Source organism: Megascapheus bottae, chromosome 29 (assembly GCF_031878675.1).
Source record: "Megascapheus bottae isolate mThoBot1 chromosome 29, mThoBot2.hap1, whole genome shotgun sequence".
NCBI classification, from domain to species: domain Eukaryota; kingdom Metazoa; phylum Chordata; class Mammalia; order Rodentia; family Geomyidae; genus Megascapheus; species Megascapheus bottae.
Genome location: NC_143537.1, coordinates 10012829 through 10026199, shown reverse-complemented (window position 1 = coordinate 10026199; position 13371 = coordinate 10012829). Strand labels below are relative to the sequence as shown.

At 42.7% G+C, this 13371-nt stretch overlaps 1 protein-coding gene across 4 annotated transcripts; it reads left to right on the top strand.

Annotated features, from left to right (window-relative positions):
- Positions 1–2690: 2690 nt before the first annotated feature.
- On the top strand, positions 2691–8586 carry LOC150044699 (ral guanine nucleotide dissociation stimulator-like). 4 transcript variants are annotated; one of them, XM_090321031.1, is made up of 6 exons: positions 2691–2842; positions 3312–3515; positions 6745–6938; positions 7494–7541; positions 7981–8207; positions 8497–8586. In XM_090321031.1, exons 3-6 carry the CDS (start codon positions 6817–6819, stop codon positions 8538–8540), a joined length of 441 nt encoding a protein of 146 aa, XP_090177157.1. In that variant the 5' UTR covers positions 2691–2842; positions 3312–3515; positions 6745–6816; the 3' UTR covers positions 8541–8586. The 4 variants fall into 4 exon arrangements, with proteins under 4 accessions (XP_090177157.1, XP_090177156.1, XP_090177159.1 ...); XM_090321030.1 differs by having other exon boundaries at positions 2691–3515; XM_090321033.1 differs by lacking the exon at positions 6745–6938 and having other exon boundaries at positions 2691–3515.
- The last annotated feature ends 4785 nt before the right edge of the window (positions 8587–13371 follow it).

Below are 13371 nucleotides of genomic sequence, written 5' to 3'. Positions count from 1 at the left end.
CCAGTGAAAAATTTGCCAGATATATGCAAGTAAATAATGCCACAATTAGTTCAGTCGTTGATTTTAGAGTTCAAAAATCACAGCTAGATGATAATCTGTATTAGGACTCTAAGCCTATTTACAATGCACATTTTAAAAAGGCAATTGTTAATGGTACAGGTTAATATAACGTGAGTGCATTTGAATGGTGATGATGTATGGATAACAATGAATTGAACTCTAAATTGAATAATTGATACTTTCTGTCTTGACATGTAGGCAAGCACTCTTCCACTAGGCCCAACTCGCATCCCCAAGTTATTTTTTGTCTATGAGTAACTAAGTTTGTAATAAAGTTGTTTTAGAAATAGAGGGACTAAAGCTTGGCATCAGTGGCACACACCTGTAATTTCAGCTAATCACTTGGCAGAGATCAGAATTGGGCTTCAAAGCCAGCCCAGGAACAAAAATCCATGAGACGCTTATTTCCAACTAACCACCAAAAAACCTGACTTGGTGCTGTGGCTCAAGTGGTTGAGCTCTAGCCTTGAGCTGAAGAGCTCAGATAGAGCACCTTAGCCCAGTGTTCAAGCCCCACAACTGACAACAACAACAACAAAAAAACACAAAGAAAGAAATAGATGGATTACCTTCCACTCTTTATTTTTATTTTTGTTATTTAAAGCTTCCTCTTTGTTCTTTACCATCTCCTGCCCCTAAGACTTCCACAGATTTCTAGTGCATCTCATAACAAGACTCTTGTTAGGAGACATTGGCTGTGTGCCACCAGGACCTCCCATGTCACTCAGTACATGTCTACATCGGTCTTTAATATGTCCAGTTTCTTCCACTTTTATCTTAAGGCATTAAAAGACACAGAAATGAAAGGACAAAGGGTGAACAGATGCAGCTGTGCTACTCACTAGAAATGATGTTGAAAATGAACTATAAAACTTGTGGTGGGATGGGAGAGAAAAGCTGGGAGAGAGTGAGGGAAGGGGTGATGTTGTCCAAAAAGAAATGTACTCTTTACCTGACTTAAATGTAACTGTACTCCCTCTGTACATCACCTACATAATAACAAAAGACCCTACTTATATTAGATCATTATATTCCTAACTGAAATAAAAACCTCCTCCTCTTCCTCCTTCTTCCTCCTTCTTCCTCCTCCTCCTCTTCTTCTTCCTCCTCTTCCTCCTCCTCCTTCTTCTTCCTTCTCTTCTTTCTTCCTCCCCCCCCTCTCCCACACATGTACACACACAGAGAGACTAAAAACCACTTAGAAAGCATTATAAATGTGCTGATACACTTTCTGCATTTGTGGTTTACTGTATACCTTGGGATCCATTAAAGCATCAGCATCAAGTGATAAATTGGAATGTCCAGGAGAAACTGTTTACCTGTAAACTACAAAGTCCTAAAGTGTTGGTTGAGCAGAAATTTTATATGATACACTAGTTTTATGTCCTAACCATGCCCAGCTCATGTCCTAACTACTTTCTGTACCTTTTCCTCTTTTAGCCACCTTCAGCTTTGACATTTCCTGCCTCAAAGAATTAGTTGTGGCTTACACTTGTAATCCTACCTGCTCAGGAGGCTGAGATCTGAGGATAGTGGTTCAAAGCCAGCCTGGGCACTAAAGTCTGTGAGACTCTTATCTCCAATTGACCACTAGAAAACCAAAAGTGGCGCTGTGGCTCCTGGGGTAGGACTGTAGCCTTGTGCTGAAGGGCTCAGGGACAATTCCTAGGCCCTTCTTCTTCTTCTTCTTCTTCTTCTTCTTCTTCTTCTTCTTCTTCTTCTTCCTCTTCCTCTTCCTCTTCCTCTTCCTCTTCCTCTTCCTCTTCCTCTCCCTCTCCCTCTCCCTCTCCTTCTCCTCCTCCTCCTCCTCCTCCTCCTCCTCCTCCTCCTCCTCCTCCTTCTCCTTCTCCTCCTTCTTCTTTTTCTTCTTCTTCTTTTTCAATGAGTCATGGGGCTTGGACTCTTTGCCTGGGCCAAGTATATCACCAACTTTCCTGACTGGAAAGACTTTAACCTTAATCCTCTGATCTCCCCTTCCTAAGTAGTTAGAATTTCCAGGCATGAAACACCGCCCCCTAGAAGAATGGTTGGCAAACTGGGAAGCCTTGCAAATTGACATGTTTACAAATTAAGTTTTATCGAAACACGGACAAAGCCATGTTATTACATCCTATCTACTGTTGCTTTGCCACCAAATAGTTGTGACCACACTGTGCGGTCACTCTACGACATTTAGTGTCTAGCTTTGTAAGGGAAGCTCAATGGTCCCTATCCAGAACACATGGGCTCATTTCCAACAGAGTCCAAATTCCAGCAAGTTCAAGGTTTTGTATTCTAATTGAAATCAAACTTAAAATTTTCCCAGCCGAGACTCAGATCTTGAGCCTCCGCTCTTGCTTGTAAGAAGGTGACAAAGGATGTTGGTATCGGATCACCCAATATATACGGCATATCATGGGTCTGGACCAGGCCTTCAGTAACTATGTGTGTGTTCATCCATCCATCCATCCATCCATCCATCCATCCATCATCCAACGGATCCATCCTTGTTGCCGAATCCATCCTTGTTGCCGACTGGCCTGGTCTACAGTTTGGATATACCATCACTTGGAGCTGGTCTCTGCCCTTCCAGCTGGAGCTAAGCTGAATGTGAAATTCGATCTGACCACTGTGGTCTGTTCCAACCACAAGATGCATCCTTACCTTGAGATAAGTAGCTGAGAATCCCCAGAAGTACAACCTCTAAACTTACAGCTACTAGTTCCGGTTGCATGCTAGAATAAGCTGGAAAGTTTGAGAAATTATAGGATCCTATTTTGAATCTACTGAATTAATTCATTGGGTATTGTATACTTACATGTATGTTTTAAGAAGCTAAACTTGTGGTTCCCCTTTTTCCCCCCCACCATCCTTATACTGGGACTCTAACTAGGTTATCTGATGGTTGTTGCTTTATTATCTGTGCAATGCTTCCAACCCCATGCTTCTGATGTGTGAACTAGGAAGTACATTTCTATCAAAACATGTAGATTGCCATACACTTTGGTAGATTTATGGCCAAATGGGAATAGGAATCTTACCCTTTGCATTTCCAATTTAGGAATAGCATAATTGTGTTGCCACCTTAGCTCTCAATGCTTCAATGAGAAAATGATGTAGACATTCTAATTAAACAAACTTAATAACTCCTAGTTCTCAAATGGTGTATTATGAACCATTAGTAACTTCAAGTACCAAGTGTCACTTGCTAGGGACTTCATGTATTAGCTGACAGTGTCTCAAGTGCTCACTAAATTTCTTTTAAATTCTAGGAGTGATGATTTTGAAATCTCCCTTTCTGAAAAGAAGAGGAAGGGCAGACACCCAGCTATTAAAGAGCAGCTTTTGGTGATATTCTATTGGCCCAGCAATCAACAAACACAGCTGGTATCCAGTTGTTTGGTTACGTTTTGTTGGGCCTGCTGTTTGTCCATGGAGAGTCCCAGGCTTCTCTTTGTAGACACAGAAGTTGGAAAGTAAGTGCCAAGTGTGATATTGTCAGGAGCTGTTTACCTTTCTGGTATTCTGAGATGGTATTTTACTTAATAACCAGTATGTGCTTGAACTTACCCTGCTTTGCCTTCAGCTTCCTAAGTGATGAAATTACAGGCTTGCCTAGCTATCTACCATGGGCCATTTGAAATAGAAAACTTGTGCCAGTTCTACTAATACAAATGTGAAAAGACCAAATGACTTAGAGCCTGGTTGCTCTAAGTCACAGTGCCATTATCAGTTTACTGGTGGTTTATTAGAGATAATAGTCTCATGGAATGTCTTGCCCAGACTATCTTTGAACCTTGATCATGAGACCTCAGATTCCTGAGTTGCTAGGATTACAGCACCAATAGCTGAAGAGTCCTTTTCAGTATCTTTTGTTCATTTGTGGAATTTCAGACAGGTGTAAGTTTTATTTCTGGGTCTTCTAATCTGTCCCATTGACCTTGGGGTCTGTTTTTATTCCAATACCAACCTGTTTGTGTTACTATGGCTCTGCAGCACAATGCATTATTTCCATGTGTACTCTGAAAGAGGGATCACTTGACAGTGATGCCTGTCAAGTGTATGGCAGCATGTCCAGTTGCATACACACCACTCAGAAACAGCGACTAGCCATTATCTGAGATTGTACTATTTCCCGTTTATTTTATTATCCTAAAATTAAATGCTTAAAGACTCATAAGGTCCTTCAGAGAGTACTTCAGAAGAAGTGTCATTATGAGAGGTGACAGTTCCACCTCTCACGAATGTAACTTCTCCAGATTTTTCAAGGGCAAAGATGTCAAGTAGAAGAGAGATAATTCACAGTCATTAGTGTAGGTTAATGTGTGTGCCTGTGTCTGAGAGTTTAATAGAAAAACAAGTATAAAAATGTATAAGGATAAAAAAAGTTTTTCAGTACATATATAAAGGAAATGCATTTACTGAGTTACAGGATAGCTGTGTATCTTTCTTTTTTTTTCTTTTTTTTTTTTTTTGCCAGTCCTGGGCTTGAGCTCAGGGCATGAACCCTGCCCTTGGACTTTCTCAAGGCCAGAGCTCTACCACTTGAGCTTCAGCACCACTTCCAGCTTTTTTCTATGTATGTGGTACCGAGGAATTGAACTCGGGTCTTCGTGAGTGCTAGACAAGCACTCTACCACTAGGCCAAACTCCCGGCCAATAGCTGTGTATCTTAACCTAAGTGCCAGCAGAAAAGAGCTCAAAACATAAATGGAAAGTGGAAATCACAGAAAATGAAAATGAATTTTATTATCATAATTATAGTTACTAGATTTTTTAAGAATGTTCCGGTATATAATATTGCCTCCCCAGACCCAATAGTCTACACTGCCTCTAATTACTAGAATTAAAGACTACACCTAAAAAATATTTCTGATAGCTTGAGCATCCTAAGTAAACACTGTTTATAAAGTCCATAGTGACATAGTAGTGGACAGTGTAGAACAAATCCAGTATTTTATTTACTAAACACTAGCTTGCCTAGAGCAACTTACAGACCTATGATGTGAACTTGCCATGCCTTTGGCAGATAATATTTTACTTTTGTGTGTGTGTATCATGGAACTTGTCTCTGAGCTCTTCAGCGCAAGGCTACCTACCTACCCTTTGAGCCATAGTGTACCTTCTGTTTTCTAGTAGTTAATTGGAGATAAGGGTCTCACGGATTTTAGTACAAGGGCTAGCTTTGAACCATGATCCTCAGACTTTAGCCATGTAGACATGTAGACATGTAGACATGAGCCTCTGCTCCTGGGCCTAGTTTAATTTTATAACCATGTTTTCATATATGTATATGTGTGTGTGTGTATATATATATGTATATATGTGTATGTGTGTGTATATATATATATATATATATATATATATATATATACGGCACATATTCTCTAAATGTTTTTCCTGAAGGTGATTTCTCTACAACTTTCATCAAAGATCTAATTTTTACTTTGTGTAAATAATTGGAGTAAAGAGTCTCATGAACTTTTCTGCTTGGTCTGGCTCAAAACTCTGACCCCCAAAATCTTAGCCTAGTGAGTAACTTGGATCAGAGGGATGAGGCTCCAGTACCCAGTGTGTATATGTAGCCGGGTGTTCAATCCATCTTGGGGTATAAATTCAAGGTTTCCCATTTGCAAAGCAAATGCTCAACCACTGGATCCATTCCTTGCTTTGAGATAGGGTCTCCCTTCTTACCCAGAAAAGCCTTTACTGTTCTCCTGCCAGTTCTATTTCTGGTGTAGCCAACAGACCACCCCACCATGCCCAGCATTTTCTCCAGAAAATGGGATCTCACAAACTATATTTTCCTACACAGGGCCAGAGGCGTGATATTCTAATATCATATGGTCCTGTGTACATAGGAGAACATATAACACAGTATCAAATACTTTATTTTCCATTATCTAGATGATACCACAAAGGGGCATCAAGGGAAACCTAAGAAGTAGGTTATAAAAACTTAACAGTGTCTTCCGTTCTAATGTCAGCAAAGAGTACAGAAAGTCCATGACAATGTAAGACAGACAAAATGATTTGTGCAGCATGAGAGGAATGATAAGGAAGGTATTGATCTGACCTAGGAATGGCTCCTAGAAACAGAGTCCTTGACAGTACCTAGGCCCAGGGCAGGAATTCAGGATTCAAAAGATAAGGTGTGATTTTTACTTTGTCTACTTTGTCTATGTGTACACATTGTGCAGTGGGAAGGGGGATTTATCTTCAGGTAGGTCTTATGTGAGAAGCAGATTAGGTCATTGGGCCCTGAGCAGTGACCCTACCTCCTTCACAATGGAATGGAACACGGAACCCTGGTAGCCAGGAAGTATAACTGACAGTCTGGTCAAGCCTGCTCACTTGGCCTGTGACTCTGGAAGGAGAAGGATGTTCTCGTGCTGTGGGAGAATGTCGGGAGACGACTCGGGTCTCAGGAAATCAGGGTATGGGTGTCTCTTTCAAGCCTGGAGAGGTTGGAGCCGTGCCTGGCCACCAGTTCAACACCTCAGTATATTTTCCACCAAGAAATCAATGGAAACACAAGGCAACTCAGGTGAGGTATAGTCAAGAAACCTTCTTCTGGTGTGATTTTCAGTGCCAATAATGATAGAATATTTTCTGTGTGGTTTTCAATCTACTCTGTCATAGTTACTCAGTTTGAAATATGCTCCCATTTCCACTTTTAAAAGATAATTGTCATTACACCCTTAGAGAGACAGTGACTCAGGTGGGACTGTGAACGTGCCCTGTAACGTGTGGAGCCCGGAGGCAGGCCTGCTGGAGATGCTGGTGATGAACCTGGTCCCTGCACACCAGAAAGGCGATCTTTTCTTTCTTCGAAACTTTCTACACAATTATAGACTCTGTGGGACAATGGAGCAAGTGCTGACTATTTTGTTTAGAAAGTGAGTGTTCCTTCTTCAAGCTCAGGGGTACTCAGTCTATCCTGGCTGAGATTTGGAAATTAAATTAAATATCAGGAATATATTTGGCTTACTCATTTACAGGTAGAGGAAGCATTTTTTAAAGTTTTACATTTTTTGATTTATTGTGGGGGGATGCTGATCCAGTGCCTTGAATTGAGAACCTGAATTTTTTCCCTGAGTTTGGTGGTCAAAGTCAGCACTCCATTACGTGAGCTACACCTCCATTTTTGGCAGCTTGCTGGTTACTAAAGATAACAGTCGCTTGGAAATTTCCTTCAACGCTAGTGTTGAACTCTGTTCCTCAGAGCTCAACCTCCCAAATAGCTAGGATTACAGGCATGAGCCACTGTCACCAGGCAGAGCATTTATATTGGACACATTATTGCAACCTCTTCAGTTTTTCAGAGAAAGCATAGATATATCTCATATGCCTTCTTGTTTTGTATTCTCAGCTGTGACTTAGCCAACCCCATAGGTGTCCTCTTAGTTCTGAAAAAAAGAAGCATAGAGTGACTTCCTCCTTTCCCTCATCAGGTACAAATCACTCCGGCCGAACTGTGAGGAAGATGAGAAAGTGAAGGAGTAAGTGAGCTTTGGGGCCAAGGGAATGGCTGTCTTTGAAACTGGGCATCTTGGGGCTTCTGATTCCAAGTGGAAATTCCTCATTTGCGCACCACTTGTGATTTCCAGCGCGGGGGGTGAGGCCTGGGACTTGAGTGGATGGCAGAGTACAACGTTGTGGGTGTGCTTCTGGTCTCAGGGTTCTGTGTAGAAAGTCTAGAATTAATGATAAAATAGCCTATCTCAATGAGAATTTTGAAGACTTGGACTCCAGCGCTTCTACAAGTGTGGGGTGAAGATCACCCTGCTTGTTGCAGGAGTGTCTATTTCTTTCACAAGTTACATGTCTGCAACTAGATGAACAGCTTCTGCATAGGAGTCCTGCCAGAAAGAGGCTATGGGGGGAGGTTCACGATAGAGAGGGTGGCTGCTCACTGTCCTGTCACCAATCTGCCCACAGCACCCTATGTTCCATCTTCACGATATGGATGGACTTTTCTCCTGATGATTTCTATGATCGCAAGAACCGAGACGTCCTAAACGAACTCATGTTCTACGTGATGCTCAACATGCCCTCCTCGGACCTGCTCCTGCGTTTACACATTCTCCTTGACCAGCTGGAAGAACCTGTGACCTGTCAGACCAAGAGCAAGGCGGGGGAGTCCTTGTGTAGGCGCCTGAGAGCTTGTGAGTGAGGATGGAACCTGGGTCCCTCCTAGGACTGGTCCTCCCAGGGTGACTGGCCATGGGTCCTTGTTACTACCAGTTTGGCACAATGACCTTTTACGGATATTTTCTTGCAGGTAATGTATGTTCTTGTGTAGAGGGTAACCGGGCAGAGCCACTCATTAAATACACCCTACTTTCTATCAATGTTCAGTCCAAATTCACATTCTACAGCTTAGTGCATTAGATCCTCATGGCATTGTGTCACCCTGAACTTCTCTAAAAATCATGTATTTATTTCCATTTTCAGATTTGGGGCTTCAGAATGCAGTCACCCCAGAACTCATGACATAGAAGCCACCAGTGGTGTCCATGATAGTGACAGATGGAGATCTGGAGCCATCATTATTGAAATTGTGGATGGTCTGTGGTTTTCTCATTTGTAGAAAGACCAAGTTCAATTTTGAACGGTATGAACATCCAGCTCGCTCTTAACCCCAAATGCGGCAGATCTACCTAGAGATACTTCTGAAGAAGAACAAGCAGACATTCTTTTATTGACTTCAACACCACGTAGAGCTGCTCAAAGTAGTCCAAATTAGCAAAGCTCTCAGCAGGATAAAGCAATGCCTATGGGGTTAATGAAAAATTTCTTCATGCTTAAGTTTAGTAAACTCAATAGGTGAGAGTCAGGAAGAACACCTTGTCTTACATAAGGTGGTAGATACCCCTGTGGACCCCGATATAGGCTTTCTGTCTGCAGGCAACTTTGAGCAAAATCCAGTGTTAGAGTCTGCCCCCTCCTGCCGCTCCTCCCCCAAAAACTCCCCACCCCCCAGCAAATATTTATTTTTGGTAATGATTATCTGCTGTCTAATGTTTATACCAAGAATTGTTTGAAAATTAAAGTTTTATTTAAATTATGTTGTGCAATTCTATTTTTTGTTGGGGGGGCAGTCATGGAGCACAAACTCGGGGCCTGAGCACTGTTTGGGGGCTTTCCTCAAGGCTAGAGACTACTCTACCACTTGAGCCATAGCACCACTTCGGGCTTTTTCTGTGTATGTGGTACTGAGGAATCAAACTCTGTCTTTGCATGAAAGGGAAGCACTCTACCACTAGGCTGAACTCCCCACCCGGCACAGTTCTTGAATACAAAACACTCTGTTCTTTTCCTTGTAGAATCTGATGTCCCAGCACATGGATCATGGGTGGGTGGAAACAGTGAGCTGCATTTGGGGAAATGAATCTGCTGGATTTACTGGTGAATACAGGGAGCCACAAGAATCCAGGCAATGGAGGATGCAGACTCTGATAAAATAGGACCCTTGATGTTGAAAGACAAAAGCTGTATTTTATTTGTGTGTGTGTGTGTGTGTGTGTGTGTGTGTGTGTGTGTGTGTGTGCACTATGACTTACCTCTTGGCCTCAGTGTTCTCCTACAGCCTTTTTGTACAAGGTTGGTGCTCTACCATTTGAGCCACAGAGAAACTTTTGGAAGTTTATTGGAGATAAGAGACTCTCCTGATTGGGTTGGTTTGGAACTGGTAATACCCCAGATCTCAGTCTAATGAGCAGTTAGGAGTACAGATGTGAGGCACTGGTGCCTGGCTCCCTTCTTTTATCATTTCCTTCCTGTATAAAAACGATATTTTGCTACTACATGTCTTCAGTGGTGGTGTACCAACTTACCATCAGATACTTCAGAACTTTTCATCAGGAACCAGGGCCAAAATTCAGTCCCCATACAATGGAAAACCTTGTGTTGGCCACTGGTGGCTCACAGATATAATCCATAATCCTATCTACTGAGGCTTCAGAGGTACAACAATTTCAGTTCAAAGCTAGTCTGGGCAGGAAAGTCTGAGAGGCTCTAATCTCCAATGAATCACCAAGGGGGAAAAAAGGAAAAACGAGAGGTGGAGCTATGGCTCAAGTGGGAGAGCACCAGTCAAGAGGAAAAAAAAAACACACACAAAAAAATCCAGAAAGATGCTCCTGAGATTACTTTTTTCCCACTTTTTGTAGGGGAACTGGGCATTGCTAATTTCAGGGCTGACTTTCAAAGGCGCTGGACCACTGCAAGACTAGAACAGTGAGCACGCGCACGCGCGGCTGAGCACTGCTGGGCCCTGGAGCAAAACTGGCACGCATGCGCACGGCACCCGGTGACCCTGGCTGCTGAGGGACAACCGGCACCAGAGAGGGAAGAAGGCGCTCAGAGGCCACCGCGGCCTCTTCTGTCCTTGGCGCCAGGTTTCTCCGTTCCCCGTCTTCACGTGGTCCTGGGGACTCCAGAGCTTTGCCCTCGCTGGCTCTGCACCCGGGGCGGCGACCTGGTGCAGGTGGGGCCTCTTCTGCCCGGGCCTGGTGTGTGGGGCGGCGTGGGGCCGCGTGGGCGCCGCCCGAGGCCGCCCGGGAGCCGTCCCCGTGCCCGCTCTGAGGTGAGTGCACACGTCTTCTCCTCAAGAAAACCCACAGCACCGCCAGAGTCCACGTGCCCGTCAGGAGACTGGGTGAGCTCCCCGGGTCCTCACTGTGTCCCTGCACGTCTAGGTCCCCAGTGTCCACAGGGATGCCAACCGCAAACAGAGCCCCAGCATCGGTGGAAGGCCAGACTGCGAGAGGATTCACGCCTGTTTTTTAATCCTTAAGTAGCTAGAATTACAGGCCTCCGACCAGCCACAAATTCATTAAAAAATTTTTTTTCAGGGAAAATGAAGGGCCCCAAAGAGAAATGTAAGCATTACATGAATTTGCAAATATAACCCTTCTATATAAGACCTTAATAATAATAAAATTGCACATGAATCTGTTTTCAGATTTAAAAACTTCACTGCAGCCTTGTCTAGCATTGAAATGCCACCTAAATGAACTGTTTACTCTTTTTTTGTGTGTGTGTGGATCATGGGGCTTGATCTCTGGCCCTGGGCACTATCCTTGAGCTCTTCAGCTCAAGGCTACCACCCTACCCTTGAGCCAAGCCACATTACCATTTTCTAGAGGTTAATTGGAGAGAAAACTCAGATGCTTTTGTGCCCAGGCTGGCTTTCTACCTCAATCCTCAGATCTCAGCCTCCTGAATAGCTAGGATTACAAGATTGAGCCGGCTATTATGTTCTTATATCCAGCACACATGCGTATTTCTTTGGCTAAGCCAAAAATACTGAGTTATTATTCAAGTTAATTTTTCAATAGAGCTCATATGGTAAAAGTAATGTCTGTTTTTTTTTTTTTTTTTTTTGGCCAGTCCTGGGCTTGAGCTCAGGGCCTGAGCACTGTCCTTGGATTTTCTCAAGGCTAGAGCTCTACCACTTGAGCCTCAGCACCACTTCCAGCTTTTTTCTATGTATGTGGTACCGAGGAATCGAACCTGGGTCTTCATTCATGCTAGGCAAGCACTTTAACCACTAGGCCAAACTCCCAGCCCCAAGTAATGTCTCTTTTAGTTTCTCATACTCTGAAATGCTTCCTTTACATCTTTCTATAATGTCCTTTCAAATGGAAGATTCTAAATCAGTTATGCGATAAGCTATTGCATATATCATATTTGCCTTGATCTTTCCTTATGATGGCTTTTTTTTCCTTTACTTAATTTATTTTTTCCCCATTTGTGTGGCTTGAACTCAGGGCCTGAACACTGTCGCTGGACTTTCTCAAGGCTAGAGCTCTACAGCTTGAGTCACACCACCACTTCCAGTTTTTTCTATGTATGTGGAATGAAACCTGGGTCTTCGTCCATTCAAGGCAAGCATTCTACCAGTAGGCCAAACCCCCAGCCTCTAACCCATTTTTTTAATTGTGTAAAACTAAAACTAGGTGAAACATGCTAATATCTCTTCTCCTGAGTCTTGGATATGATGATCAAGATTTGAAGCCTGCTTGTGCAAAAAAGTTTGTAAAACTTTTACCTCCATTTAACCACCAAAAATCTAGAAGTAGTTCTGTGGCCTAAGTAGTAGGGAAAAGCTAAGAGACCGTGCCCAGGCCTTGAGTGCGCTTTTCAGTATCAACACTTGCATGCATGCATTTGTGGACACATGCATGCTTGCTCGAACACATGCACACACACACACACACACACACACACACACACACACACACACACTGGGAAATACAAATTTCAATGTGTCTAAGTAAAGTTTTAGTGCAGTCATTTTGTGGCTGCCATCACATTTCTTTTATGGCCAGAGACGTGGAGCATTTCTTCATATGTCTACAGGCCATTCTTATTTCTTCTTCAGAGAAGATTCTCTTTAAGTCTTTCGACCATTTTTAATGGGATGGTGGTTTCTTTGGAGATTAGTTTTGGAGTGATTCGTTTTTTTTTTAGCTATTTTAGATATGAGGCCTTTGTCTGTTGTAGGGTTAGTGAAGATCTTCTCTGTGGCCTTTCTATTTAGTTTGCTAGCTACGTCCTTTTCCATACAGAAGCGCTGCAGTTTAATGCAATCCCATTTGTCCAAACTCTCTTTAATTCTGACATCTTTTTATAAGTTTATTCAGGACTAGTACTAATGAAGGTATGTACTTGGAAGAAGGATATTCATGTACTCTTAGTCATCAACTGGATGGCTTATGCTGTCTCTTTCGCCAGTGAAAAATTTGCCAGATATATGCAAGTAAATAATGCCACAATTAGTTCAGTCGTTGATTTTAGAGTTCAAAAATCACAGCTAGATGATAATCTGTATTAGGACTCTAAGCCTATTTACAATGCACATTTTAAAAAGGCAATTGTTAATGGTACAGGTTAATATAACGTGAGTGCATTTGAATGGTGATGATGTATGGATAACAATGAATTGAACTCTAAATTGAATAATTGATACTTTCTGTCTTGACATGTAGGCAAGCACTCTTCCACTAGGCCCAACTCGCATCCCCAAGTTATTTTTTGTCTATGAGTAACTAAGTTTGTAATAAAGTTGTTTTAGAAATAGAGGGACTAAAGCTTGGCATCAGTGGCACACACCTGTAATTTCAGCTAATCACTTGGCAGAGATCAGAATTGGGCTTCAAAGCCAGCCCAGGAACAAAAATCCATGAGACGCTTATTTCCAACTAACCACCAAAAAACCTGACTTGGTGCTGTGGCTCAAGTGGTTGAGCTCTAGCCTTGAGCTGAAGAGCTCAGATAGAGCACCTTAGCCCAGTGTTCAAGCCCCACAACTGACAACAACAA